Genomic DNA, 26,397 nt, shown 5'->3' with positions numbered 1-26,397 from the left:
ATGGGAATTTTTGTCCATTCTTCTAGAAGCGCATTTGTGAGGTCAGGCACTGATGTTGGACGAGAAGGCCTGGCTCACAGTCTTCGCTCTAATTCATCCCAAAGGTGTTCTATCGGGCTGAGATCAGGACTCTGTGCAGGCCAGTCAAGTTCCTCCACACCAAACTCACTATGGACCTTGATTTGTGCACTGGTGCACAGTTAATTGTTCCCACAAAGTTGGGAGCATGAAATTGTCCAAAATGTCTTGGTATTGTGAAGCATTAAGAGTTCCTTTCACTGTAACTAAGGGGCAAGCCCAACACCTGAAAACAACCCCACACCATAATCCCCCTCCACCAAACTTTACACTTGGCACAATGCAGTCAGTCAAGCACCGTTCTCCTGGCAACCACCAAACCCGAACTTGTCCATCGGATTGCCAGACAGAGAAGAGTGATTCGTCACTCCAGAGAACACATCTCCACTGCTCTAGAGTCCAGTGGCGGCGTGCTTCACACCATTGCATCCGACGCTTTGCATTGCACTTGGTGATGTAAGGCTTGGATGGAGCTGCTTGGCCATGGAAACCCATTCCATTAAGCTCTCTATGCACTGTTCTTGAGCTAATCTGAAGGCCACATGAAGTTTGGAGGTCTGTAGCTATTGACTCTGCAGAAAGTTGGCGACTTTTGTGCACTGTGCGCCTCAGCATGCACTGACCCCGCTCTGTGATTTTACATGATCCACCCTTTCGTGGCTGAGTTGCTGTTGTTCCCAATATTATATGTCCAATATAATGTTTTCTTCCATTCAGCCAATCAGAGTGTATTGGAAACGTGTAAAACTTCTCACTTTACTTTTTGCCTATATTTATCATTACCCCCTTCTTATTACCTGCATTTTTAGCCAGTGAAAAAGCAATGAGCTCAAATGAGGCATAATAGGTGCTGCCTTCTTCTGAACCCTAATCCTTTGGTGTCACTGTTGTACTCTTATTATTTTAGCGAAATTTTTGTAGGGTTTTTTTTTTTTTTTGCACACTGTCATTTTCCCATTCAATTTTTTTTTTTTTTTTTTTTTTAAATCCCTTGCTTCCCTAGTGCGTACATTGTATATATGTGGGCATTTTCTCTGTCTACTGCTTGTGTTTGTTTGTTGTGTATGGATGTGCGTGGTATTGGGTGGAGGTGTTTTCTCCCCCTAGCTGTTTGTTCTTTGATGTGTGTCTGAAGCGATTGAGCCCATGGTGTCGGTTAGCTCAAGGTGACACAGTGCTCCCATGCCTGCCTGCATCTAGTCTGCTGCAAAACACATTTGATTACAAACAGCATAGTTTATCTTTTTGATTCCTCACTTCTTTTTTTTTAAATTCTTTTTTAGCTCATTTGAGTCCTGTTGACCTGCTGGACTACTGACTTTATAGTTTGGACCGCACAGAAAATCTCCCTTATGCTTGCACCATTTGACTGAATAATCCTTCATATATATATGTGTGTGTGTGTGTGTGTGTGTGTGTGTGTGTGTGTGCGTGCACTTTAATCCCCTGTCATTCTGTCACTTTCTCTAGGGACGTGTATTGAACTCTTGTCAGATCCAGCCATTTCTGGTTGACAGATCATCTAGCATTAAAATGTTTCACTATTTCTCACAAAATTTCTAGTTTTATTAACAGTCTCTCTGACACTTCTGGAGGTTGTATTTAGAGTTGACTGCATCTTTATACATGTGGTGCTGTGTATTTGAGTTAGAGAGAGAGAGAGAGAGTAGGGGAGGGTGTTGAGGAGAGAGAAGAGAGAAAAAAGCACATGACACCGTCTCACGATAGCTGTGGTTGTGTCACAGGTTGCTGGCAGCAGCAGCTGTAGGAACATCATCTAGTGCTTGCTATCAGAGAGAAAGCCTGTTTCATTTAGCCAGCTGTTCTTCCTTCTCTGGCATTTTATCACATTTGATTTCTGGATGACAGCCATGTTAGTGCACCGATATCATGTCTGACTCCTTCTGGACCGTTCTCTCCAATTTCTCTCTGCCGGAGAGAAGCATGCTGCGCCGATCCAAGAGGTACAGCTCTCCATTTTCATTTCTGTATCTCTGTTCTTTCTGTTTGTTCTTCTCATGATAGTCAGGTAACTTTTTTTAGTCATATGAGCTGTAATTGAAGGCATGCTGCAGGCAGTCTTGAGGTTTTGCTTATGTTTGTGTGCTCTGTGATTTTTCTCACTGTTGTAATGCTGTATTCCGGTGGTCATGCTCATTTCAGCCGCTCTACATGCATATTGTTCTATGTTCCTGTGTTCTTTCCTCTTGGTCAGTGCGCGTAAAAGTAATGACTGCTCTTCAGCCAGGGGAGCAAATAATGACGTGGCCAGACATGCACGCAAACAGGCAGGTGAGCACGGTTAGTCCTTCATAATACTATGCTTGAGACCAGGCAGTTCTGCTCTGACCTTCCATGTTGGAGTGAACTTGCGCACAGATGTGCTCATGAGTTGGATAGAGATCATCTCTAATTGCTTTTCATCCTTCCCTGCTTGTGTTCTTCCAGTCTTTCTGTAGCCCGGAGAGACAGATGAGGGGAGGGCACAGTGCTTGCATAGCAACAGAGCTGAGACAGTTGTAGAGTGATCTGCTCGTTTCTGCTCTTCATCTATCTCTGTAAGGTAGTGTCATTCTTAGAATGATACTAAATGTCTGATTCATGGAGCAGTGCACAGTGTGCTATAGTCATGGTGTGAATGATGTATAAAAGTATGAATGAGACTTTGAATCGTGTATCTTATGGATACTTTCTAAGCAATCAGAATTTTGTATAGCAGAGAATACATTTTTAAAAAATCATATAGGCTTGCTATGTACACTACCATACTTTGCCATACATACATTTATTCAGCCAGGATGCTTTGATCAAAAGTGACAGCAAAGATATTTATAGTGTTACAAAAGATTTCTGTTTCAAATAAATGCAAGCAGCACAACTGTTTCCAAGATTGATTAGAAATGTTTCTTGAGGCCCAAATCAGTATTAGAATGATTTCTTAAAAATCATGTGACACTGACAGCAGTAATCGCCTCGGTAAACAAGAGACTTAAATTTAAAAATTCTAAAACTTAAATTCTAAAACCAAACTTTTGAACAGTAGTGCATTCATATGCTCATGATTTTATTTCAGTTCTTTTGGGTGGATTTCAGTTATAATGTCAACAGGCCTGTTTCACTTGCCACTATAGCAACGTTTGACACCTCTTGGCATTCATTCACTTTCTCCATCCAACCATCCTGACCCCCATCACTATAATGATCCTCTGCCCTTTCTGAGATGATTGCTCTGCATTATTAATGTAATGTAGATGTGTTAAGAGAGTTTGTGTTGTGCCTGTAGCAGACACCATCAGTGACTCATTTACACCAAAATTTCATAGTTACTATCGATACCAGTGAACTTTACTGTTAAATCCTTTCTTTTTTTGTCTATTTATTTATTTTAACTATTTAAATTGTTAAATATTAAAATGAATAATTATACATTAATACAATTCTAAACTATTGTAAACTTTCAGTCAGTGTTATTTTAGGATGATTTGTATACTGTTTTAGTTATTATTAGTATTTAAATTACTTTTTTTTTTTCATTTTTATTCGGTTACGTTTTTATTATCTACTTATTTGATTTTATTTCAACTTAATAGTTTTGGTTTTATTTAACAATAACAAATTTTTCAATGAAGAACTTCAAAATTTTTTCAATTAATTTTGACACATCATACACAAAGTGTTTGACAGGTGTGTGTATGTGTATGCGTGTGCGTGCGTGTGTGTGTGTGTGTGCGCGTGCATTTTTGTGATTTATGAGGACACAAATTTGTATAATGACATGGGTATTACACTGGTATTACGACCTTTCATTAGTCCTCATATTTAAAATATTTAAAAACATACTAAACAATGTTTTATTAAAAATGTAAAAATGCAGAATGTTTTCTGTGATGGGTAGGTTTAGGGGTAGGGGTAGTGGGGAGGGATAGAATATACGGTTTGTACAATATAAAAACCATTACGCCTATGGAATGTCCTCACTTTGATAGCAAAACTAACCTGTGTTTGTGGTTGTGTTTGTGTGTGTGTGTGTATGTGAGAGAGAGAGAGAGAGAGAGAGAGAACTCACCAGTCTCCTCTTTATCTGTCTCTTGGGTGATGCTGAACTAGCTGCAGTCTAACACCTCACTTGTCAACTTACATCAACTCATATGACTCCACTATGGAATTTCCCAGAGGTATCATGTCTGTGTAACATGTTACAAAGTGTAAATATAAAGAAATGTAAAGCCTAGCGGAATGTTCATGCTGCCTCTCAACAGTCTGTTTTTAAGACCATATGATGCTGTCACAACCACTGTGGGGGGTAATAACTAAAGATTTTATCGCTCTTTACTCTTTATTTTTTCTCTTCATTATTCTATCTCTTCCTCTGCCTCATATCGTTCAGCCTCCCTTCAGCATTCTCATTATAATCACTCCACCTGACAAGTCTTTGAACCTCATGAAACATTCAGCAGAACCAATTTCAGATTGTTCAGACTGTTAAATTGTCCTCTTCCTTGATGATATAGAATGCACGATTGATTTCTCTCTTTTTCATCATTTTCTGCATTGAATATAGCCACTTAGCCTGTGGAAAGCCTTCATAGGCACATCTGAGCAGGTCTCAGTCATTGATTCATTGTATTTCAGACAGTGGTTGATGGTTGTATGCATTTTAATTATCCACATAGGAAAAGCTACAGGCAACGTAATAAGTATAAGTGTGGCAGCTTTGGGGCCACCATATTCCCATCTTTCCAGAAGAAAATTGGTCTAATTTAAAACGAAAATGACTGTGCACAATATTGATGATAGTACCTTGATTACAGGAAGGAAACTCAAGGCAGAAACGATCAGTGTCGTAATTGGCTTTCTGGCCAGCATTGATTCTGTCTGACCAGTTTGCATATCGCTGCTGTTCCACAAGCGCCACCTACTGTTAGAGAGTGAATTTGCATTTTCATTCAGTCCGTCTGCTATAGTTGTTTTGTGCAGGTGTTTTATGTAGCATAATTTTACAAAGCTATAAAGTCTGTCAGACCATCCTGTTTTTTTCTGTAAATCTTGAAATTATACAATCTAACTTAAATAAAAAACAACTTCTCATGCTCAAAATGCAGTAGTGCTTGTAAACCAACTGGCTACACATATTTTTGTTTAAGGCCAGTTTGGCCAGTTATAGAACAAATAAACAACAAATAAATTTGCTTAAAGAAAAAAAAAATTGAAACCGGTATCAAATTTGTTCCAAAAAAATTGGAATTGACCATTTAAAAAAAAATCAAAATGGGTGCATCACTAATAAAAAAAATAGCCTATTAAATAAAACATTATTTAAAAAAAATCTAATAGTCTTTTCACAGTAAAAACAAATGCAGTTTTCAAAGAGCAGTGTTTCTTTTCTTGCAAATTAATGTGTAGTTTGTATAGTTAATATTAATGTAACTGTCAGCTTACTAAGGTTTAAAAAAAAAAAAAATCTCTTGAAACTGCTATTCCCATTGTTTCCATTATAATATGCTTGCCAAACCTCAAATAGGGTCAAGTTTGTTATAAAAGAGGCAATGCATTTGTTTATTTTATAATTCCCCCTCTCAACCTGTCCACAATGTTGAGTGGGGTGGAGTGCTAGGTTAGCAGGTGTTTGCTAATAATTGCAGTGTTCAGTATTAATTGGCTCGTTGCATCTGCTCATGGCAATTACACCATTCAGCTCATGGCATTTGGCAGCATGAGTCCTAGACCGAAAACCACTCCCATTTCCTTAGTCTATGAGGTGGATAATCCTTTGATATGCTAAACAGCAGAAATTTTATTTCCAAAATATATATTATGTATATGTGTGTGTGTGTGTGTGTGTGTGTGTGTGTGTGTATAATATATATATATATACACAAGGCTTGACAATAAGGACTGCCCGGTGGCCAAGAGTTGACAGGACTGTCACTGTCTTATCAGGCCAGTGCTGCATCATCTTAAAGTTTATTATTTGCACGTGTTTTTAAGCCTTGCTAATTTAAACGTTAAAACGCAAGAAAACGCGAAAGAAAACTCAGTTTGGTACTCGAAGTTTTGAGCTTGCGCACAAAGTGCACACCTATAAAGCTGCATCTGAAAGTATGCGAATACTGAATTAAGTTCTCTTTCATGTCATATTGCACTTGAACTGACAATTTGACACAAAATTACGTAAAAATGCCCTTCTTGGTGAGTATTCTAGTAAACCTATTTGGTTATATCTTTAGTGAATGTAAACAGTCGAAAGACAATGCATGTGTAACTTTTTCAGTATATTGGATCTGTGCATTATGTCTTAAAGTGACAACAGCCTAATATTCCTGCTGCTGTTTTTGTTAATCAAGCAACAAAAGACTTGCTGCAAAAAAATCACTCACTTGCTCTTGACTGAATAACTTTTGTAAGGATTTATCTATATTTAATTTATACGGTGAAGACTATGCTGTATTATTTTTTATTTGATTACTTTATTCAATTTCTGTACCTAATCTATTTTATTTTATTTTATTACAGACTGTTTACTTGTCTTTAATAATGTTTGAAATTTATATTTTATATATATGTTATATTTATTTTGTTTGTACATATCTCAGTGTGTTACTCGCCATCTGTTGATGCATATCCATCTGTAATACATACTTGGGTGTGCTTAGATTTTTTTTTTATGGTATTAGAAGCACATATGGCTTTAAAATCTGTCATATCACAGGGAATTTCAGTCATAATCCTCAATGATTTTATGTCCAGATGTGAAATAGCAGTCACAATGTGATAAAGTGACAAATGCCATATGTAAAATTCAAGTTTGTCTCCTATCTATCCTACATGAAATTTTTGTAAGTCATTGATTTCTATTCCACCCAGTGAAATCTCATTGGTCCAAAATTATGCTTCACATAACTTTAACACCAAATAGATTCAGATTGGCTGCAGGGTCCCCGTTTAATTTGTCATCCCAGTCTAATGCAGGGGTGTCAAACATAAGGCCCGCGGTCCGAATATAGTCCACAAAGGTGTCCAATCCAGCCCGGGGGATGATTTGAACAATAATAAAAAACAGTTATGCATGGTCCACCGGCCATCTTATTATTTTTTATTTTGGCCAATATCTATTCCGGGCTTGCAAACAAACTGCTTTGCAATTATTTCCCAAACTGTCATTTGTGTGGAAATATTACGAAGTCTGTAAACAGAACGTTAACTCAGCCAGCCTCTTTGTGTCCACTGAATACAGACGCAAAGAGAAGAACACAGACGTGCCAGCAGAGTAAATACTGTACCAGGCCAAGCTCACTGTTTGCAAAAAAATATAAATATTGAATTGGGTTTTATATGAATGTAACTTATAAGGGAAGTGTCTTCAGAAAAGTTTCGATCTCCGTATAAGTTGCCAATTTTATAAGCGCAGCACTGCTTTGTGTACAGCGGTAACCAAGGCAACGCTATATCGCTGCTGTTCCACAAGCGCCACCTACTGTTAGAGAGTGAATTTGCATTTTCATTCAGTCCGTCTGCTATAGTTGTTTTGTGCAGGTGTTTTATGTAGCATAATTTTACAAAGCTATAAAGTCTGTCATACCATGCTGGTTTTTTTTTTGTAAATCTTGAAATTATACAATCTAACTTAAATAAAAAACAACTTCTCATGCTCAAAATGCAGTAGTGCTTGTATACCAAATGGCTACACACATTTTTGTTTAAGGCCAGTTATAGAACAAATAAACAATAAATAAATTTGCTTAAAGGAAAAAAAAAAATTGCAACTGGTATCAAATTTGCTCCAAAAAAATTGGAATTGACCATTAAAAAAAAAATCAAAATGGGTGCATCACTAATAAAAAATAGCCTATTAAATAAAACATTATTTAAAAAAAACTAATAGTCTTTTCGCAGTAAAAACATGCAGTTTTCAAAGAGCGGTGTTTTTTTTTCTTGCAAATTAATGTGTAGTTTGTATAGTTAATATTAATGTCAGCTCACTAAGGTTTAAAAAAAAAAATCGGCCCGCACATTGTTACATTTTTTTTCCCCATCCGGCCCGCGACCTAAAATGAGTTTGACACCCCTGGTCTAATGTGATTATTAAACTTCAAAATGCTATGATTGAATTAAATAAATGTATGCGCTACGCATTCAAAGTCAAAATGCAGTGCTGTTTCACATTCTACAGGCTTGCGGTTTTAAAACGGTTAAAAATAATGAATACCAAGCATATATGCAAAGGGATTGCTTAGGTTTTACTGTTGATGAATTATGACAGTGTTATGGTGTTTATATTTTTAAATGTTGTAGATGGTTGTAAGAATGCATATTCCAGGCTTATTTATAAAGTCCCACTTTCTTTCTTTCTTTCTTTTCTTTCTTTCTTTCTTTCTTTGTAAGTTGGTTTGTTATGCATGGACATATGGTATTAATTATATTTGTGCAAGTCTTAAAAATGTCTTGAAGTCTTACATTTTATTTTAAAAACTCTGCCGGTACCCTGTGGCTGTAATCATGTCTTCTTGCTTTTAGCAAATTACTTGTTGTCGCTGGAAAACTGTCAGGTTGTGTCTGGACACAGTGTTATTCTGCTGCATTGTGTGCAGGGCAAAGTAAAGGCAGTTTAGCTCACATTATCCTGCCCAGCAGTGAAGGGGAGTGTAATTTCCTTCTGTTATCTACTGAGACTCTGCCTCATTTCTCATGAATAAAGACCTTCCATTATAATGTCTCATCTGGCTTTTCTATAATCAAGATCAGATGGATAGAGTGGAAGAGCCCTAACAGTCTCTCACAACCACAAACACCTCATTATAACATCTCTCATCCTCAAAATTTATACTCAAGGCTATGTGTGTAGGAGTGTGTGTTCTATATGTTGGCTTTTTACTGGATAATTTGTACAGTCTAATCCAGGATAAGTGAGTATGGAGTGTGGATTATCTTTTGCTTAGTTCAGGTGACCCACTTTTAGAGAGATGCAATGTTTATTTGAACTGATTTAAACTGAACCAAAATCTCAGCAGTGCCTCTATTTACTAAACAGTTAAACAGACAGTAAAACACACACACAAAAAAAAAACTATAGGCACAAACTTGGAGACACCAGATTCATAAATATACTTCATGTTCATAGTTGTTAATTGTATCCAAACCTAAACAAATTCTACCAAACATAATATGTAATTCAAAAAAGCCCAAAACAAATCCAGTTGCACTCAAATTAGTCCAAATGAAGCTTAATCAATTCAAACAAATGCAAAGTAATCCAGACGAAAATTAAAACAAGCAAGTTTGCTCACAAATAAAATTGACATTTCTTGGTGTTTAGAAGTAGGAGGAAGCAATTCTCTCCCCAATTACTGTAATTAAGGGATAACTTTCTTTTTGCACGCGTGAACCCCGCACAGCTGCTCACGTTATTAGCATGTAAATTGTACTGGGGATTTTTGCTGCCATGTTTTCCCCCTTTTTATTTTCTAATGATGGAATGTTTTAATGAGAGTGTGCATCTCTTTTCAGCAGCATACCTGCTGGAGTTCACATCCAAGCGCAATTTATGCCAAAATGCACTTCAATTTTGTTCATTTTTACTAATTCGTGTCAATATTCATCCACACACTCACCTATAAACAATGTGAAATTTTAACATCTTGGCCATTGTTCAGCTGCATTAAACTTTTGTGAGAGCTCTGACAGGTTGTGGATGTTTATGTACAGTTAAACATTGTGTAAAAGTAAAAATATCTTTATTGAAAGTGTCTCTGATAAGAATTTAAATGACCTGTAAGAAAAGAAATAATCTTGTATTAAATACTTAAATGGATAGTTCTTCTTCAGCGTTCCATAGAAGAAAGTAAGTAAGGTTTGGATAAGGGTAAGTAAATGATGACATAATTTTTATTTTTGAAAGCTTAAAAATAGTAAAAAGGAAAAGTGAAAGACTAATTGTACCATTAATTATAAATAAATATAAATTAATAATAATATTAATTATAATATTATAAATTAATATAAGACAAAATTTTAATTTTACATTTTAAAATACAATGCAAGAATCTATACATTTGAATTTTAAAACTGCTCGATTTGCAGCTTTTTGCAATATTCTTGTCTTGGTCGAGACAATAAAATCACATTATAGTACATCAGTGACTCATCAGCGTCTCATAATTATTCATGAGACTATGTGTCTTTATTTTATGAGAAAGCGGGTCACTTAATTATTCACGACAGCATGCATCGCTTTCCTATGACAGACACTTCAAACTGAGAGATCACAAAGTAGTTGAGGGACGTGTTTATGGATCACAAGTCAGTGTTTGTTTTTCGCTTTGCAAGAGTTTCTACATGGTGTAAATTATCTTCTATAGACCCTGAGTCTCCGACACACACAATCTTTCAGTGCTGTGAGTGTAACCGGTCTTCTGAGCTCCTTTATGTAACTAAATGGCTTTTATACAGTAAATGCAGCAAAATAGGTCTCAAAAGTTATTAAAACTTCAGAGTACAAATGCAAACATTGTACAAAGTACAAACGCAAACCGCTGTGGATTAAATTGCGCACTAAATTATAGCTATATCATATGTATTTGTGTAATGCACTAATTATGTATCATATATTTGTTAAAGTAGTGGATTTCATGACCCTTTAAGAATAAGATTTTTTTTCTTAGTAAATATATGTAGATATTTTTAAGTAATTAAGTAATTATTGACTTATAGAATAGCTCACAAGAACATTGTTAAACATATATTGCACATTGGTAAAATAAAAATGATGATGAATTTTAATTCCATAGAGATGCATTTTTCTCAACTCTCTTTGCATCAAGACTCTCAGATCCTGTCGCCGCAGCCACTGTCACTCATGTCTCTGTAAATCACCAGTTCTCATTGAAAATGTATGACTTGAAGTTTTTGCAGATTGCTGTCAGTATAAGTGCTCTTTTAGTTAAGACTACCTAAGAAGCCCTGTTTTATTAGGTCAAGCCTTCATTGTTAATATCAGCATAAATCCAATGAAGAATCAGTAATATTGCAGTTTGCTTGGTCTTGCATTGACAGGAACAGACTGCTCAGTCAGAGCATGCTGCCATAGATCTTTATTGTTTATTGAGTAAATACTGTAGGCGCAGTATAGCCCCTCTGAGAAGGAGATGCGAGATTTCTTGATCGTAAACATTTTCTCTGCGGTCAGTATGCACATGGCAGACAAAATCACAGTATTTTTCAGATGATCTTTCACCTAACATCCTTCAAAAAAAAAAAAAAATCTCATCTTTAAGCCAGCACCAAAAGAAATCCTTTCTTATCAGTCATTTTAGAAGAAAGGCCTTTCTTTAAGTATTAATGTGCCAGCGTTAGCTCGTGAGTCATCGATTTTCTTTTGCTTTCTCGCTTTCTTCTTCCTCCTACCCCACTCTTTCTCTCCATGTCTCCTGCTGTGACTCTACTCACTTCTGAACCTCCATTACACACTGAGTGATGGCTGCCACTGTGAAAGTGGTGCAGGTCTTTCTGCGACACTGTTTGGACCAAGATGCATTCATGCAGTTATCCAGAAAATTACCAAACACTTTTAATGTCATTGTCATTGTCTGAAAAGGCACAGAACAGCAGTAACGTACTGCAAAATGTAAAATAGCTCACAGCCTGCAGTGTGTGATGCAGATTTTTGTTTTTATACACACACATACCCAGTGTGTTTTTGGACATTATTAGCATTCTTGGAAATACATGATTTGTTTTTACCTTATATGACAGAATATCAAACAAGTGACATTTATTTTAAAGACCTTTTAAAGTCATTTTAGTAAAAGCAAGTAAAATATTTCACCAAAAAAGTTTGCTTTGAATTATGAAACAATAAATTAATGAGTGTTACTCCAAAAATGTTTGTTCTCAAAAATAATTGTGGTCATTATATACTGTTTTGGTAACATACTCTCATTTTTTAAAGATTTTTTAAACATTTTTATCTTCTCATTAGCTAGCATTTATTTTTATTTTATTTTATTTATTTTTAATTAAAATTAAAAATAAAAAACAAAACATGCAAATGTGCTGCTTATATTTATCTTTAACTACACCTTTTCATAATGAACAAACAGTAATTATACTGATTTAAGTTTCACAACTTTCACTACGCAAAACTTGCTTCATTTCAAGTCGGACAATACTAAAAGTAATGACTTGCTCTTCTGTAACAGTTCTTACTGACTATGTAAGTTTATTAATTGAAAGATTACTCAGATTGATCCAAACCGATTTTTGTGACTCTTACATTATGAGTTCATATTTGTCTTAGTGTAGTCACTTTAAAGAATAGAGCCTAATAAAAAATGTTTTGGCATTATTTCAGGGAGCGTATGCTTTTTGTCTTCACATTCAATTCAACTTCAAACTCAAAACTCTGGTGAATTATTAAAGGTGCCCAAGAATGCTTTTTCACAAGATGTAATATAAGTCTAAGGTGTCCCCTGAATGTGTCTGTGAAGTTTCAGCTCAAAATACCCCATAGATTTTTTTTAATTAATTTTTTTAACTGCCTTTTTTGGGGCATCATTAACAATGCACTGATTTACACTCGGCGCCGCCCCCTTAAATCGCGTGCTCCCTGCCACATGAGCTGTCGACTATATTACAGCGCATTTACAAAGTTCACACAGCTAATATAACCCTCAAATGGATCTTTACAAGATGTCCATCATGCACACTGTATGCATGCTTCGAATTATGTGAGTAAAGTATTTATTTGGATGTTAAAGTTTTATTCTGAGTGAATTTGAGGCTGTCCTCCGTGGCTAACGGCTAATGCTACACTGTTGGAGAGATTTATAAAGAATGAAGTTGTGTTTATGCATTATACAGACTGCAAGTGTTTAAAAAATGAAAATAGCGACGGCTCTCTTGTCTCCGTGAATACAGTAAGAAACGATGGTAACTTTAACCACATTTAACAGTACATTAGCAACATACTGACGAAACATTTAGAAAGACAATTTACAAATATCAGGAAAAATATCATGCTATCATGGATTATGTCAGTTATTATTGCTCCATCTGCCATTTTTCGCTGTTGTTCTTGCTTACCTAGTCTGATGATTCGGCTGTGTGCAGCTCCAGACGTTAACTGGCTGCCCTTGTGTAATCCCTTTCATAATGTTGGGAACATGGGCTAGCATTATGCAAATATTGGGGCGTACACCCCGACTGTTACGTAACAGTCGGTGTTATGTTGAGATTCGCCTGTTCTTCGGAGGTCGTTTAAACAAATGAGATTTATATAAGAAGGAGGAAACAATGGGGTTTGAGACTCACTGTATGTCTTTTCCATGTACTGAACTCTTGTTATTTAACTATGCCAAGGTAAATTCAATTTTTGAATCTAGGGCACCTTTAAAATGTATTTGTCGTGTAACAGATTGTTGATGCAAAAAGCAGTGGCATGATTGCTCGTACAGATCATAGCTTGCCTTTCTGATTGTTCACAGTGTGTGTCAATATTTTGCTCACATTGAATCATAGAGCACTCATCCCTTACTTTTCACCACACTGCTCTCCATCTCGTGGTTCTGAAAGCTCAGCCGGTCATCTCTCCTCTTTGCAATAGAGCGTGAGGCTGTATTGTCCTAGCTGGAGGTCTCAAGGTTCATTTGAGATGAGTTCTGAGCTGTAGGTGGCTGTTTTTCCCCTTCAGCTTGAGCTGGAGGCTTTTAGCATGTACGCCAGACGAAAAAAGAACAGATAATTCTGTGTGCTCTCAGCCTCATAAAATGAGACAGGTTTGTGTGACCTGAATAAGAGAGAGACTGTCTGACACCACTGCCATTTAGATGTGAAGCTATTCCGTTCTTTGCTGTCTGTAATCTTTTTGAATGGGCATACTCTTAGACTCAATATATTACAATGTCTGTTTTTACATTTGGTTTGATCTAAAAATCATCCTCTTAATGAATGCTTTGGCACCATGAATCTATTTAGTCATTATTATAAATAAGTGTATGAGACTTAATTTTATTCTTGGTTCTTTTTTTTACAGCTGTCGGACCAGCAACAGAAAAAGTTTGATAGTGACATCCAGCACCTCTCCCACTTTGCCTCGCCCCCATTCTCCCCTGCACGGACACCCAGGTAAAAGATATGCCTCTCTCTTCCTTATATGAAATGTGTTTTAAACCCCTTTGGAGCTGTAGGACTTTTATGTTCCTAATGTGAAGTCTGTTCCAAACAATAGGAAGAAACATTATGCTGCCTTATAAGATAACATGTTTTGCCTAAAATCTAAGACAGCAGTAGTTGCATCCTCAACAGATCACAGAATTCTTTGCAATGAGCTTAGTGAAAAGATGGCGGACAGAGTAAATGTTGATTAGAAATGTATTTTATTTACTACTGAAATGTATCAGCCAAAGGTTAAATCTTATTAGCAATAAACTGATTCACCCTATATTTACATATACTATGTGTTTGTGCAACATATGCTAACTTCAAACTTAAAGGACAACTTTGCCAAATTTTCACCAGCTTTGTTACAGTGTCAGTAGTATATGTAAATGAACAGTGTGTACTCTTTATCCATGTTACCTACACCCAGATATCCCCATTTATTTGTTGACAAAAGTCTGCCTGATGATGCGTTTACAAAGCTAAAATCTGCGAATTTGTTCTTTAACTGTAATTGTTGATGCCTAATTAGAGCATTTCAGTAATTTCCAAGGTTTTTTTTCTGTTAGGATACTATCTTATTAGGTACTGTAGCTGCCACATAAACAGTATACACTTTACTAGAGTCTGGACCAAATCCATACAAACTGCACACACTTCACAAGTAAGACACACATGCTGTTCATCTTGTCACATAAAAATGGAAAGCTGTGTGGCAGCTGTTCACAAAATATTACATTAAATCTCCATAGCAACCATCAAATCTCAGTTTGCCATGGAGTAATTCTAATGTGGCGCAGGGATTTCTCATCTAATTCATGGGCATTATGAATGGATTGACAGTTGACATTTTGTAATGCAATTTCTCTGGATGCCTCCTTGTGGATTGGCAGATTTTAACTTTCCATCTTGTCAGAATTACGTCATTCTTGTTTGAAAATTGTTTTATTAACCTTTCCCTGTAAAACATGTGGCATAATCAAATCCATGTGTTATACATACACACACACACACACACACTAAAAGAGTGTTTATGTAAGGAGAAGATCGTTTTATGTTTTCATACAGATGAGTGGTTCTCGGTTGCATATGTGTGGTGACTGCATTTGTGGTGTCAATGAGTGTAAGAAAACATTTTCATTATACATATTCGCAAATGAAGAGTACGCAATTGCCAAAACAATTCTACCTGTGGATTAAAATAACATTAGAATGATCATTAAAATAGCCTGCACTCTATGTGGATTATAACCCTACAGTTAAAGGATCATTATTTAGATTGTAATTTCAAAGAACTGCTATGAAAATATGCTAAAGAGCATTCCTCAGAAGAATATTTCATAAGGAAAGAATCTATGGGTGGCCAAAAGAAGCCATTAGTCAAGAAACACCATGTGAAAACACATCAGGGATTTGCCAGTAATAACCATATAGTGACCCTTTTATAATGTAGGAAAGATATTTTGTGGTCAGAAGAAACCAAGATATAGCTTTTAACTGGAATACGATATGATTTACTTTGTGCAAAATCTAAAATCTAACACAGGCCACAAAACACCATGTCTACAGTGAATTATAGTGATGGTAGTTTCATGCTTTGGGCACTGGCCATTTTATTAACAGAAAGAAGAATGGATAGTGCAAAATACAGGGACTGCTGCAGTAGAACCTCTCGGTCCACTAATAAAATTGTAACTTACTTAAAAGTATTTTAACATGGAACACAAAAGACAATGCTAAAGTCAATGCTTACGATCAGTTTGCCAGCATTAGTTAATTCATTCGTTATCAACTAACTATGAACAATAATCGTTTTCAGCATAGTGTTTGTTTGTAAATATACTATTGTTTATTGTTTTATAATTATAAAACTAATTATATTAAAATCTTTCATTTTGGGTTTTAGTACAATATATCAGTGATTTGTCATTCAAAAAAACAAGAGAAATGGTTAATACTTTACAAAGCACTTTGTATCACTGCATTTGTCACAGTAATGCTTTAATAAAGCTGAAGCTGGTGATAAAACACTTTGGTGATAAAAGTGCTGCTGCTCTGGTGGGTGTATCCCTTGTGTCACTTCCACATTGTGGAAAATCTGAGCATGAAAGAGAAATGGAGACATCAGCTGTCAAAGCCAGCAGGTATACTCTCTCTCTGTGCGTGTGTTTAGAGAGATTAAGGAGATGACTGATTGTGTGTTTATAACTGATCTCAGGTCATGAGCGCACATAAAGCGCGCAGATCACGCTAACACTGTTCAGCGGGGCTCTTAGAATGGCAAATACTGTGCTGCAGTCCTAATCATTGACGCGTCTGCTTGTCAACCCCATCTTCTCACTGAATTACTGGATTAAACCGTCAGCGCACACTGTAAAGAGACAACAGTAGCTTGGTTTGTCACCACACTAGCATTATAGAATAAAGATTCAGGGTTTTTAGATTGATAGTATTCTTTGCAGTGCTCAGTCTTAATATAAATCACATGAGTTTGGCTGGAAACATTGTTTGTTTTTGTCCATATTGCATCAAGCAGTACCGGAGGCATCACTTGCAGTTGTGTGCTTGCAATATTTAAATGAACACATCTAAAAGGGAACATTAACCCAAATGCTGCTTCATTTTAAGCACTTCAAAGCCATTAGCAGCATTTTAATGTGACTGCCAACAAAAGCAGCGGAGGCTAAATTATTTCAAACTCAACTGAGCACAATCAACAGGGGGTGTGCACTGCTACACTGCACCCATTACAGTCTGTTTCAGGAAGCTGTTTGCCAGGTTATGACATCAGCAGCACAAGAATTAAATGCTGCAGTCAGTGCTTTGTGAATCATTACACTTAACCATTACACTTAAGACAAAAAGAGAGCTGAAAGATCTGGGAAAGCACTCACTACTACTGTGATGCTGCTGTTTTGGTAAGCATATTAGATTGATCTGTATAGAACAGAATTGATCACTATGTGAAATAAAATGAAGATCACAAAACATCAGATTTGTTAAATATATGTTTAACCAGATATGTAGCAGCACTGTTTTTGGTGTCCTGCTACCTGGCTAAAAGCAAAGCCTTGTGCCATAGCATCCAGCATCCTTTGTAAATTCCAGCTCTTATTATTATCGTTATTATACATTCGAAGTAGGGCTGGGCGATATATCGCATGCGATTGTCACGCGCATTTCGTCAGTAAAGCCGGTTCCCTGATTGCTGCTAAATCGCCATCAAATGGAGCGGCATTTAATAGACAGAGCCATAGATCACTGACAAGCCACGCAATATCGTGTTTATATCGCAGATGAATCGCCTTCGATAATGATCGCGATATTGCGTAGCTTGTCAGTGATCTACGGCTCTGTCTATTAAATGCCGCTCCATTTGAAAGCAGGTGATGGCGATTTAGCGTTAATCAGGGAACCGGCTTTACTGACGAAATGCGCATGACAATTGCATGCGATATATCGCCCAGCCCTAATTCGAAGAACATTGGACTTTCAGTCACAAATTTATTCATTAGCATTTATCGAAGAGAATATTTTATCTATATAATTGTATTTTTGGATCTTTCTATGTAGTACTTCATGTTGTGAAATATATGCATTCATATTATGAATGAACCAAGGATAAATTAAGCATGCAGCTAAGAAGGATGTCGAGTTAGATTGATGAAAACATTTCTTAAATTCCTCAGTGTTCATATTGAAGTCACATTTTTAAAAATCAGTATGCAATTTATTTTCACACATGAAAGTTAAAAAATGTCAGATTGTCTGTGATTTTTCACACCATCATCCAAAAAACTGATCCGTACCACATTCAGCTGTGGTGTGATGGGAGCATGTGTAATTCAACAGGGTGCTGATTGGTTTTCTTCTCTCAGCTGTGCATCGTATGAGAAAGTGTTTGCTTCTCTTCAGCTAACTCTTCATCCTTTACAGTTTTGTGATGAAAAATAAGCAGGTGTTCAACTGTTTAGCACACCATTATGGCTTCTCCTGCACTCTCCATGACGGGATCCTCCTTTAAATGAATGTATCTCCGTGACAGATCCACACTGCTCCGTGTCCCAGTCCAGCTGTGCGCAGCTGTTCCTACAGTCACTTCCTGACAAAGAATTATGCTCTCATTAATATTTAAAATTTGGCATAGGCCGCTTGACGAATGCATTAATGCATGATTAATGCATGGGGGATTGTGACTCGAGCCGTACTAGACGGTCCAGAAAGGAGTACCCCGTTGCTCGAATTGACTGGATTGATTGATGATGCCTGAGTCGGTGCTTCTTAATTCACACATGACTAGGAATAGTGGTTTTTAGATCACTTTTTTGATCGAGTAACATTAGTCATAGCAGTCATGCATGTCTTAATCTAAAAGCTAGACTCTATGCAATGTATCCTAAAATGTACCATTTTGTGAAAGAGCCCAGCTTCTTGCCATTTAAATAACACTGGAATAGAGATAAAGAGTTTGTTTTAGCAAAATCCCCTGAATATCAATTTGATCTTGAGTTAATCAATAAAGGATTCTTTGCTCATGGTCTGCAAATCATTTTGTAACATCCATTATGCAATATCACTCTACTTGAGGCATTTTTAATGGAAGGGTCTGTTGTCTAAAGCACTTAAACACCGTAAGTGCCTCACTTTCTACGCGTTAATCTATTCTCAGAGAGCTGTGCAGGAGAAAAGAAAAAACCTGTGATCAAAGTGTGTTTTATCCCTGTACCTCTGGTCTCAATGCGGCCTACATGAGAAGCCCACTCTTCTAAAGGGTTTTGTTGTCTTAAAAGGGCTTTGATGAATAAAATAAAAGGGGAAAGATCAGCAGACAAGAATAGGTAAGAACCGTAGGGCAATTATGTTTACTTAGTGGCTTGAAGTATGAAGTCTGTGCTTATTTCGATAGTTAGTTTTACCCGTCTGGCATGATAATGGGTAGTCGAACTTGACTGTTGTGAATAATCCCCTGAATGTCACATTTTTGGTCTCTTTCAGGAAGCAGCCCATTGGACAGTCCACGCAATTTCTCCCCAAACACTGCGGCGCACTTCTCTTTTGTGCCAGCTCGCAGGTGAGTCACAGTTCATCAGCATCTTATAGAACAAAACATTTAATTGTAAAATATCTCACATTCTGTAAGTTCTGCTAAAACTTTTTACAATTCTTTTAAAATGTTTGAGCAAGTACTGAGCAAGTAATCTCTTTGCTCTTCTTGCAAATATTGTTGTCATAGTTTGCCTCTCATCTGCTGGTTATTAAGCACCCCACTTTCAATTCATTTGTAATATCCCGTAATCTTTCACTGTGCCTCTGAATAATGACACCAAGAATGTTAATGAGTAAATCTGAATTGGTAATTGAGCAGCCAAAGATGGTAATGCTTTAACAACTGTGAGAGAACACACAGAGCTGATGACCCCAGGCTTAATTAAAAGGATTCATTTGAATGTCAGCCATAGAGCAAAGACCATTGAGTCATCCAGTCCAAATCGCTCATGGACCAACAGTGCCACCTAATGGACAAAGTACAGCACACTAATAGTGCAAATAGCTTTAGAGACAAGAATCCAGTTCGGGAGTATATGAATTCCGCATTTAACGTAAATGAGAGCTGAATCTGCTAGTGTGGGTGCAGGACATGAGAAAGTAAAAGATGCACATTAGTTCAGTGCACACACACACACACACACACACACACACACATGTAGATGCCCTCACAGTAGCATCTCTTTTTAATGCTGTACTCTCTTCCATACAGCCATGGACACAGGGCTGACAGGTAATAATTACCCCACTTCCCTTACAACATAATTTCCTGTGTCTGCTTTCAGCATGGCTGTTTACACCAAATATCATGTTTCCATTTCATTAGAGCTGACAGTCAGATGTGTTTAAAAACATCTCAGACAACTTCATTTATGTATCGGGATAAATTATTAATCATCCCACCTCGCTCAGCTTGACTGTGTGCTTAGACCTGATATCCAGTCTTCAAAAATATTCCATAAGTTTCTTGGCATAAATCATATTATAAATATGATTTTTTTTTTTTTTTTTTTTTTTTTAATAAAATGGCTAAACGTTGGCTGCATGTTTTCTTGTGGAATATTTTTATATCAAAATAATTCAAAATTAAGGATGTACACTACCTTTCAAAAGTTTGGGGTTGGTATGACTTTTTTTTTTATGTTTTTGAAAGTCTCTTAAGCTCACCAAGGCTGCATTTATTAGATTAAAAAACAAACAGTAAATTGTAAAACAGTAATATTGTGAAATATTATTACAATTTATTTTATTTTTTTTCCTGTGATGGCAAAGCTGAATTTTCAGCTCTCATTACTCGAGTCTTCAGTGTTAAGTCTTCACGTGATTTTTCAGGAAAAATAAAAAATCTATAATATGCTGATTTACTACCTAAGAAATATTTCCTATCAATGTTAAACTGTTGTTCTGCCTAATGATGTTGTGGAAACCGAACATTGCATGAATTTTTCAGTGTTCAGATTGAAGGATTCTTTGATGAATAGACATTGAATTTCTTAAACAATGTCTTTAGTGTCACATTTGATCAATTTAATGCATCCTTGCTGAATAAATTAATTTCTTAAAAAAGTCATACTGACCCCAAACTTTTGAATGTTTCTTTATTTTTTGAATGTCTTATTTGCTACAGTTGTTCCTATGATTATTAAAATCATTACTAATCAGGGGTCAAATAAATAATATAAAATTCCTTGTGTCCAAGTAAAGGGATGCTTACTGTCTGCTAAATTCCTAATATCAGTCATCAATTATATATTCGCTTGAATGATATATGAATGTGTTGCTGTTGTGTGCTAAAAGCCACCATGTAGGGTGAATTGCAATTTACTGCATGAAAAGGCTTCATATGTGTATCTGCAAAAAAAGTAAGTTACTGTAATAGGCAGCTTAGCCATTATCGCATATGCTTAGGGCTTTCATAAGCAAGCCTTATTTAGCTGCACAGTTTAGTTTAATTATCATTGTTTACTGTTAAAATGTCAGTTTTAGTGGAAATTTTAATCTGTAGTGCTTTATTCTGCTCTGATTGTGTGATTTTATTGTTGTTTGTCTGAATGCTCCTAGTGTTGTTTATTTCTGCTGGTCCTGATACTTGCAAGAATACCAGCAGTAATTTGTCAAGACCAGATTTTCACCTTTCCCTCATACACACTTTTAGGACTGATGGTCGTCGCTGGTCTCTTGCCTCTCTGCCGTCCTCCGGATATGGAACCAACACCCCCAGCTCAACAGTCTCGGTGAGTATCTGTGTGTGTGTGTGTTTGTGCTCATGTTCGTTCTGTAGTCCCTCCGTGTTGTATCAACCCCCAGATATATGCTTCACTGTTTGGTATTGCATTTGATCCCAAGCCTTAACTTGCCTGGAAGGTTTATCCTATTGACCCTACAGGGGGATAAACTCTAGGTACAAAGCAGCTCCCCTTAGCCTGAAGTAAAGCCAGTGACTTCATATCAATGCTTTCACTTCAAAAGAGTTCTGTCCCCGAAAATTGACTGTAACTCAGTCTGGCTGTTGCTTTCATTGGGGAATCAGTTCAAACCGCTCAAGCCCCATTTAAAGTCTCTGCAGAAAGATAAAACGACATTTTCTAGTTCAGGCCAAAATTTTATTCTAAAGGCTGCAGAGCTTTTATTCATCTCAAAACACAAGGGGAAAAATCTACGGATTAAGAACTAAATGTCATTTTTTTTTAATTGGGTGAAGTTCACAAAAACTCTTAAGAAATGTCCAGAAATAATAAATTATATTACAATGAAAATAAAGCAGATTATTAGGGTCATTAAGATTTTTTTACAATGTCATATTATTTTAATAGCTATTATCATGTATAATAATATTTTTTTTTTTGTATTAAAGTAATAAGAAGTTAAATAATGTCAAAATGCAATTATTGGTCCTAAAAATAGGCTCCAATTTCATTATGCAAAATATATTTAGTAACTTGTTTTCTTTTGATTTAACTTGAAATATAACCTGGACATTTTCTCCTAATATTATTTTTTTTTTTAAAAAAGAGCTATATACTGTAGTTAAATTAAAATTGTATTTTCAATATTTTTTCCCATTTGGCCTGAATGTTTTGAGACAAATATATTTGCTAAGACTAACAATCAACAACATTATGCCAACAAAGGCAGTTGATTGACACTCAGGGCAGCCTATGCAATGCCTTCTGTCCTTGTAATCCCTCCCTCTCTGCTTCTCACAGTCATCATGTTCATCTCAGGAGAAGCTGCACCAGTTGCCCTTCCAGCCAACTGCAGACGAGCTGCATTTCCTCACCAAACACTTCAGCTCGGAGAGCATCACGGATGAGGACGGGAGAAGATCTCCAGCCATGCGACCGCGCTCCCGCAGTCTCAGGTACAAACACTTACAGATTCCCATTTCACAGCAATCAAAAGTTGCCTTTCAAGTGAACATGACTTTGTGAGTGTGTGTGATGTCAGCCGGGCCCTCAGGCTCACACTCAATCACTCACTTTTAAAGGCCAAATCTTCAGATCTGACAGGACTCTGCCACATCATTCTCTAGACTCTTAACTCCCTCCTCTAAGATAGAAGACAAATAATTCAGCCTTTGTGCCCTTCACATTGATGCCTCTTCACTCCTCTGCCTGTCAATAAAATGTCCATGTCATATTTAAACCGAGAATCAAAAGAAATAATATAATTCTGTTTGCATTTTGTTTTTGCATTGTGAAATTAATTTAATGACAATTCCACAAATTCTCATTACTGTAAAGCAAAAAAAAAAAAAAAAAAAAAAAATATATATATATATATATATATATATATATATATATATATATATATATATATATGTAAAATTATAATTATATTTTTATATGTAGTATTTGTTTTACTTTTATTCTGACTTAATAAAACAAATCTACTGTTTTTTATTTTAATGTTGTTATTAATCACTACTGAGAATAATGAAAATTACCAGGAAAAAAAACTCAGAGGTTGAATGTCCAAATCTGTCATGGTTGATGAACATGATCATCACAATGTGCATAGTTGTCATAAAAAAAAAGAAAAAAGTATGTATGTATATATATATATATATATATATATATATATATATATATATATATATATATATATATATATATATATATATAGGTGCTGGTCATATAATTAGAATATCGTCAAAAAGTTGATTTATTTCACTCCATGCCACGCTGCATTGCTGCAGTAATTCAGGCAAAAGGAGCCCCAACTAAGTATTGAGTGCTGTACATGCTCATACTTTGCAGTTGGCCAAGATTTCTAAAAATCCTTTCTTTGTATCGGTCCTAAAGGTGCTCTAAGCGATGTCACGTGTTTTTAGGCCAAAACATTTTTTGTCACATACAGCAAACATCTCCTCACTATCCGCTAGCTGCCTGTCCCCTGAACACACTGTAAAAAAACACAGTCTCTGTAGTCGCCACAAGCTCCAAAAACAGCAACAAAAACTACCTGGTGCAGCCTGGACCACGAAACATAATAAACATGCTCCAGCCAATAACCGACAAGAATGATTTTAAATGCGCGTTCATGGCTGTTTCAGGAAGCACGAAGGGGAGGGGGAGGAGGAGGAGGTGGAGGGAGGGTCTAGCTAGCCTCTGTTTTGTTTGACAACACTTCGAACGTCAACAGGAAGTTACTCCACCCAGGATCGCTTACAGAATTTGGAATTTTCCTTAGTTGTCAGTTATAATCATCAAAATTATAAGAAATAAACAATTGAAATATATCAGTCTGTGTGTAATGAATGAATATAATATACAAGTTTCACTTTTTGAATGGAATTATTTAAATAAATCAACTTTTTGATGATATTCTAATTATATATATATATATATATATATATATATATGTATTTGTATGTTTGTGTATATGTGTGTGTATGTAATTTTTTTTTTTTTGCTTTTTGTGCACGATGTGACCTAGATTATTCTTATCCACTCTTTCTCTGCAGTAGAGTTGTATGATGACTCTTGTAGTCACTCAAACTTCTGCCCAGGACCTGATAGACTGAATAATTTCCTCCTGAACGCTACGAAAGAGACCTCCTTCATAAGCTTCTTATCTGTAAACACATCTCTCTTCCTCGCCCTCTGGCTCTTTCTCACTTTCTGTTAAGATGACTTATTCGGGAAACACTGGCCTTGCCTCTTAGTATCTAGACACACTCAGCAGGGGGTTCGGCACTCCAGAATTAGATCCATAAATATTGAATGAGATCGTGAGGTTTGCTGTTGCCACATTTTACAGATTACCGCTTCCCAGGATTATTCATTTCTGCTGTTGAAAGAAGGGAGAGAAGGATGAAAAGACTGGACGAGGGAGGAGGTTGAGGGAATTTGCAGTCAAGCTCGAACTGGTTAATTAGAGACAAGGAAATGGAGCAGTATTATGCTAATTTCACACCCTGGACAGCAGACATGCAGAGAGAATTGACAGCGATGCTTCTTCATGCAGTGTTCACTCACGGTTCTCCATCATTCTTCCTCTTTACATCTTTTAACTCACTCAAACACATAGTCGAGGAGTAATGAGCTCAATGTGCAGTGGTCACCATCCATCATCCATATGTCAAATGATTTGGTAGCAGTAGCTGGAAATTAGAATATTATTTTAATAAAGGGCTCAGTGCCAAAATACAACGGACACCTTCTGGGTTCCTTCCGACTAGCCAAGGCATTTCTTTTTCTTGAAATTAACATGCATAATATATCAGAATGTGTCCAAAATGAATGTGACGGTATCTGTGGCTTTGTTGATGATGTCATCCGATTGTGTGTGTGTGTGTTTGTGTTAGTGCAGACCATTCTGTCATGGCCAATTAACTAGCTGATTTCCCTGGTTTCCAGCACCTCGGAGGGATTTAGAGGTCATTTCTGTGCTCAGCTGTGACACATTTACACACTCTCATCCTCTCCTTCCTCTCTCTGGCTGTCCCTCCCTTTGTTTGTCTTTTGTTCCATGTGATAGCATCTCTCTCGGATAGTTTTCACATTCTTTTCAGGTAACTTAATTTTTACAGTTACTGAAACTAACAACAACAACAAAAAATGAGTGGTGATTGCCAAGCCACCATGATGTTAAGTTGTTGTGGTTGTAGGTGCTTTTGGAGGTTACAGTCTTTCTTCCTTTATTGTATTGCTATGTCCTAACAGGATTATGTGAATGACAGAAAACAGGCAGTTTCCTGTGACAAAATATTTTAATTAATAATAAAGCATTAATAAAGCATGTTTTGTGCATATATGTTTTGAGTATGTGTGAATTCCATTCTGGGCATACTATAGTACCGTTCAAGAGTTTGGGGTCAGTAAGAATTTTATTTTTTTTTTTTTTTTTTTCAGTAATTCATTTATTCAGAAAGGACACATTAAATTGATCAAAAGTGACAGTAAAGCAATTTTACAAAAGATTTTGATTTAAACTAAATGCTGTTCATTTGAACTTTCTATTCATCAAAGAATCCTGAAAAAATCATTTCCACAAAAAATATTTAAAAAAAATATTAAGCTATTTTGTACATACTGAATATTTAGACATATTACATTTGACTGCTTTTCATGTAGAATATATTAGGTTGTAGATGTATTTTTTGCTGCAAAAAAGTCCAGATTCCTTAGAAAAGTAAAAAAAAACATCTGTCATCAAAGAGCTGTTAGAGATTGTGTAAGTACATCACAGATTCATACTTAGAGTTAGGAATTTGTTCCTCCCCTTTCATTACTCTATTTTTCTTTTTATACTTTCTAACCAAAACACTCTACGTTCTTTTCTCCTGTAACAAATCACATATGAATAGCTGTCCTTCCTTTATTTCCTCCATTATTTCCATTATGTTCCTGCATGGATATCTACTTCAGTTAAATCCATGTGGCTTAAAACTATAATGAGAATCTTTTTGCAAGGTCATTTCTCAAAAACATGATGATTTTTTTGGGGCTGCAAGGGCATTTCTGCATCCATCAGAAAAAAATAATTACATTCACTAATTATCATCTGTCGGAATACAGAATGTTATTGCGCTGCAGGAGGTTCACATTGATTCGTTGCACACAGTAAATTCTTTATTTAATAAAAGTAGAGGATCGCTCCGAGCCATGTTCTTTCATT

At 36.2% G+C, this 26,397-nt stretch overlaps 1 protein-coding gene across 12 annotated transcripts in view; it reads left to right on the top strand.

Annotated features, from left to right (window-relative positions):
* Nucleotides 1-26,397, top strand: part of mast2 (microtubule associated serine/threonine kinase 2) — a 142,258-nt gene that overhangs the window by 97,525 nt on the left and 18,336 nt on the right. For 8 of the 12 annotated variants that reach the window (XM_048199986.1, XM_048199976.1, XM_048199975.1 and 5 more), the window contains 5 exons: nucleotides 14,105-14,196; nucleotides 19,225-19,300; nucleotides 19,988-20,008; nucleotides 21,431-21,509; nucleotides 22,482-22,636. In XM_048199986.1, coding sequence (XP_048055943.1) covers nucleotides 14,105-14,196; nucleotides 19,225-19,300; nucleotides 19,988-20,008; nucleotides 21,431-21,509; nucleotides 22,482-22,636 — 423 coding nt within the window. Of the gene's footprint in view, nucleotides 1-1,563; nucleotides 2,043-14,104; nucleotides 14,197-19,224; nucleotides 19,301-19,987; nucleotides 20,009-21,430; nucleotides 21,510-22,481; nucleotides 22,637-26,397 lie in introns of those variants that run through there. The other 4 variants (XM_048199983.1, XM_048199979.1, XM_048199981.1 and 1 more) reach the window with 4 other exon arrangements.

This window comes from Megalobrama amblycephala, linkage group LG8 (genome assembly GCF_018812025.1).
Source record: "Megalobrama amblycephala isolate DHTTF-2021 linkage group LG8, ASM1881202v1, whole genome shotgun sequence".
NCBI lineage: Eukaryota > Metazoa > Chordata > Actinopteri > Cypriniformes > Xenocyprididae > Megalobrama > Megalobrama amblycephala.
Note: the sequence above shows the minus strand (reverse complement) of the source record. Positions and strands in the feature narration are given on the sequence as shown.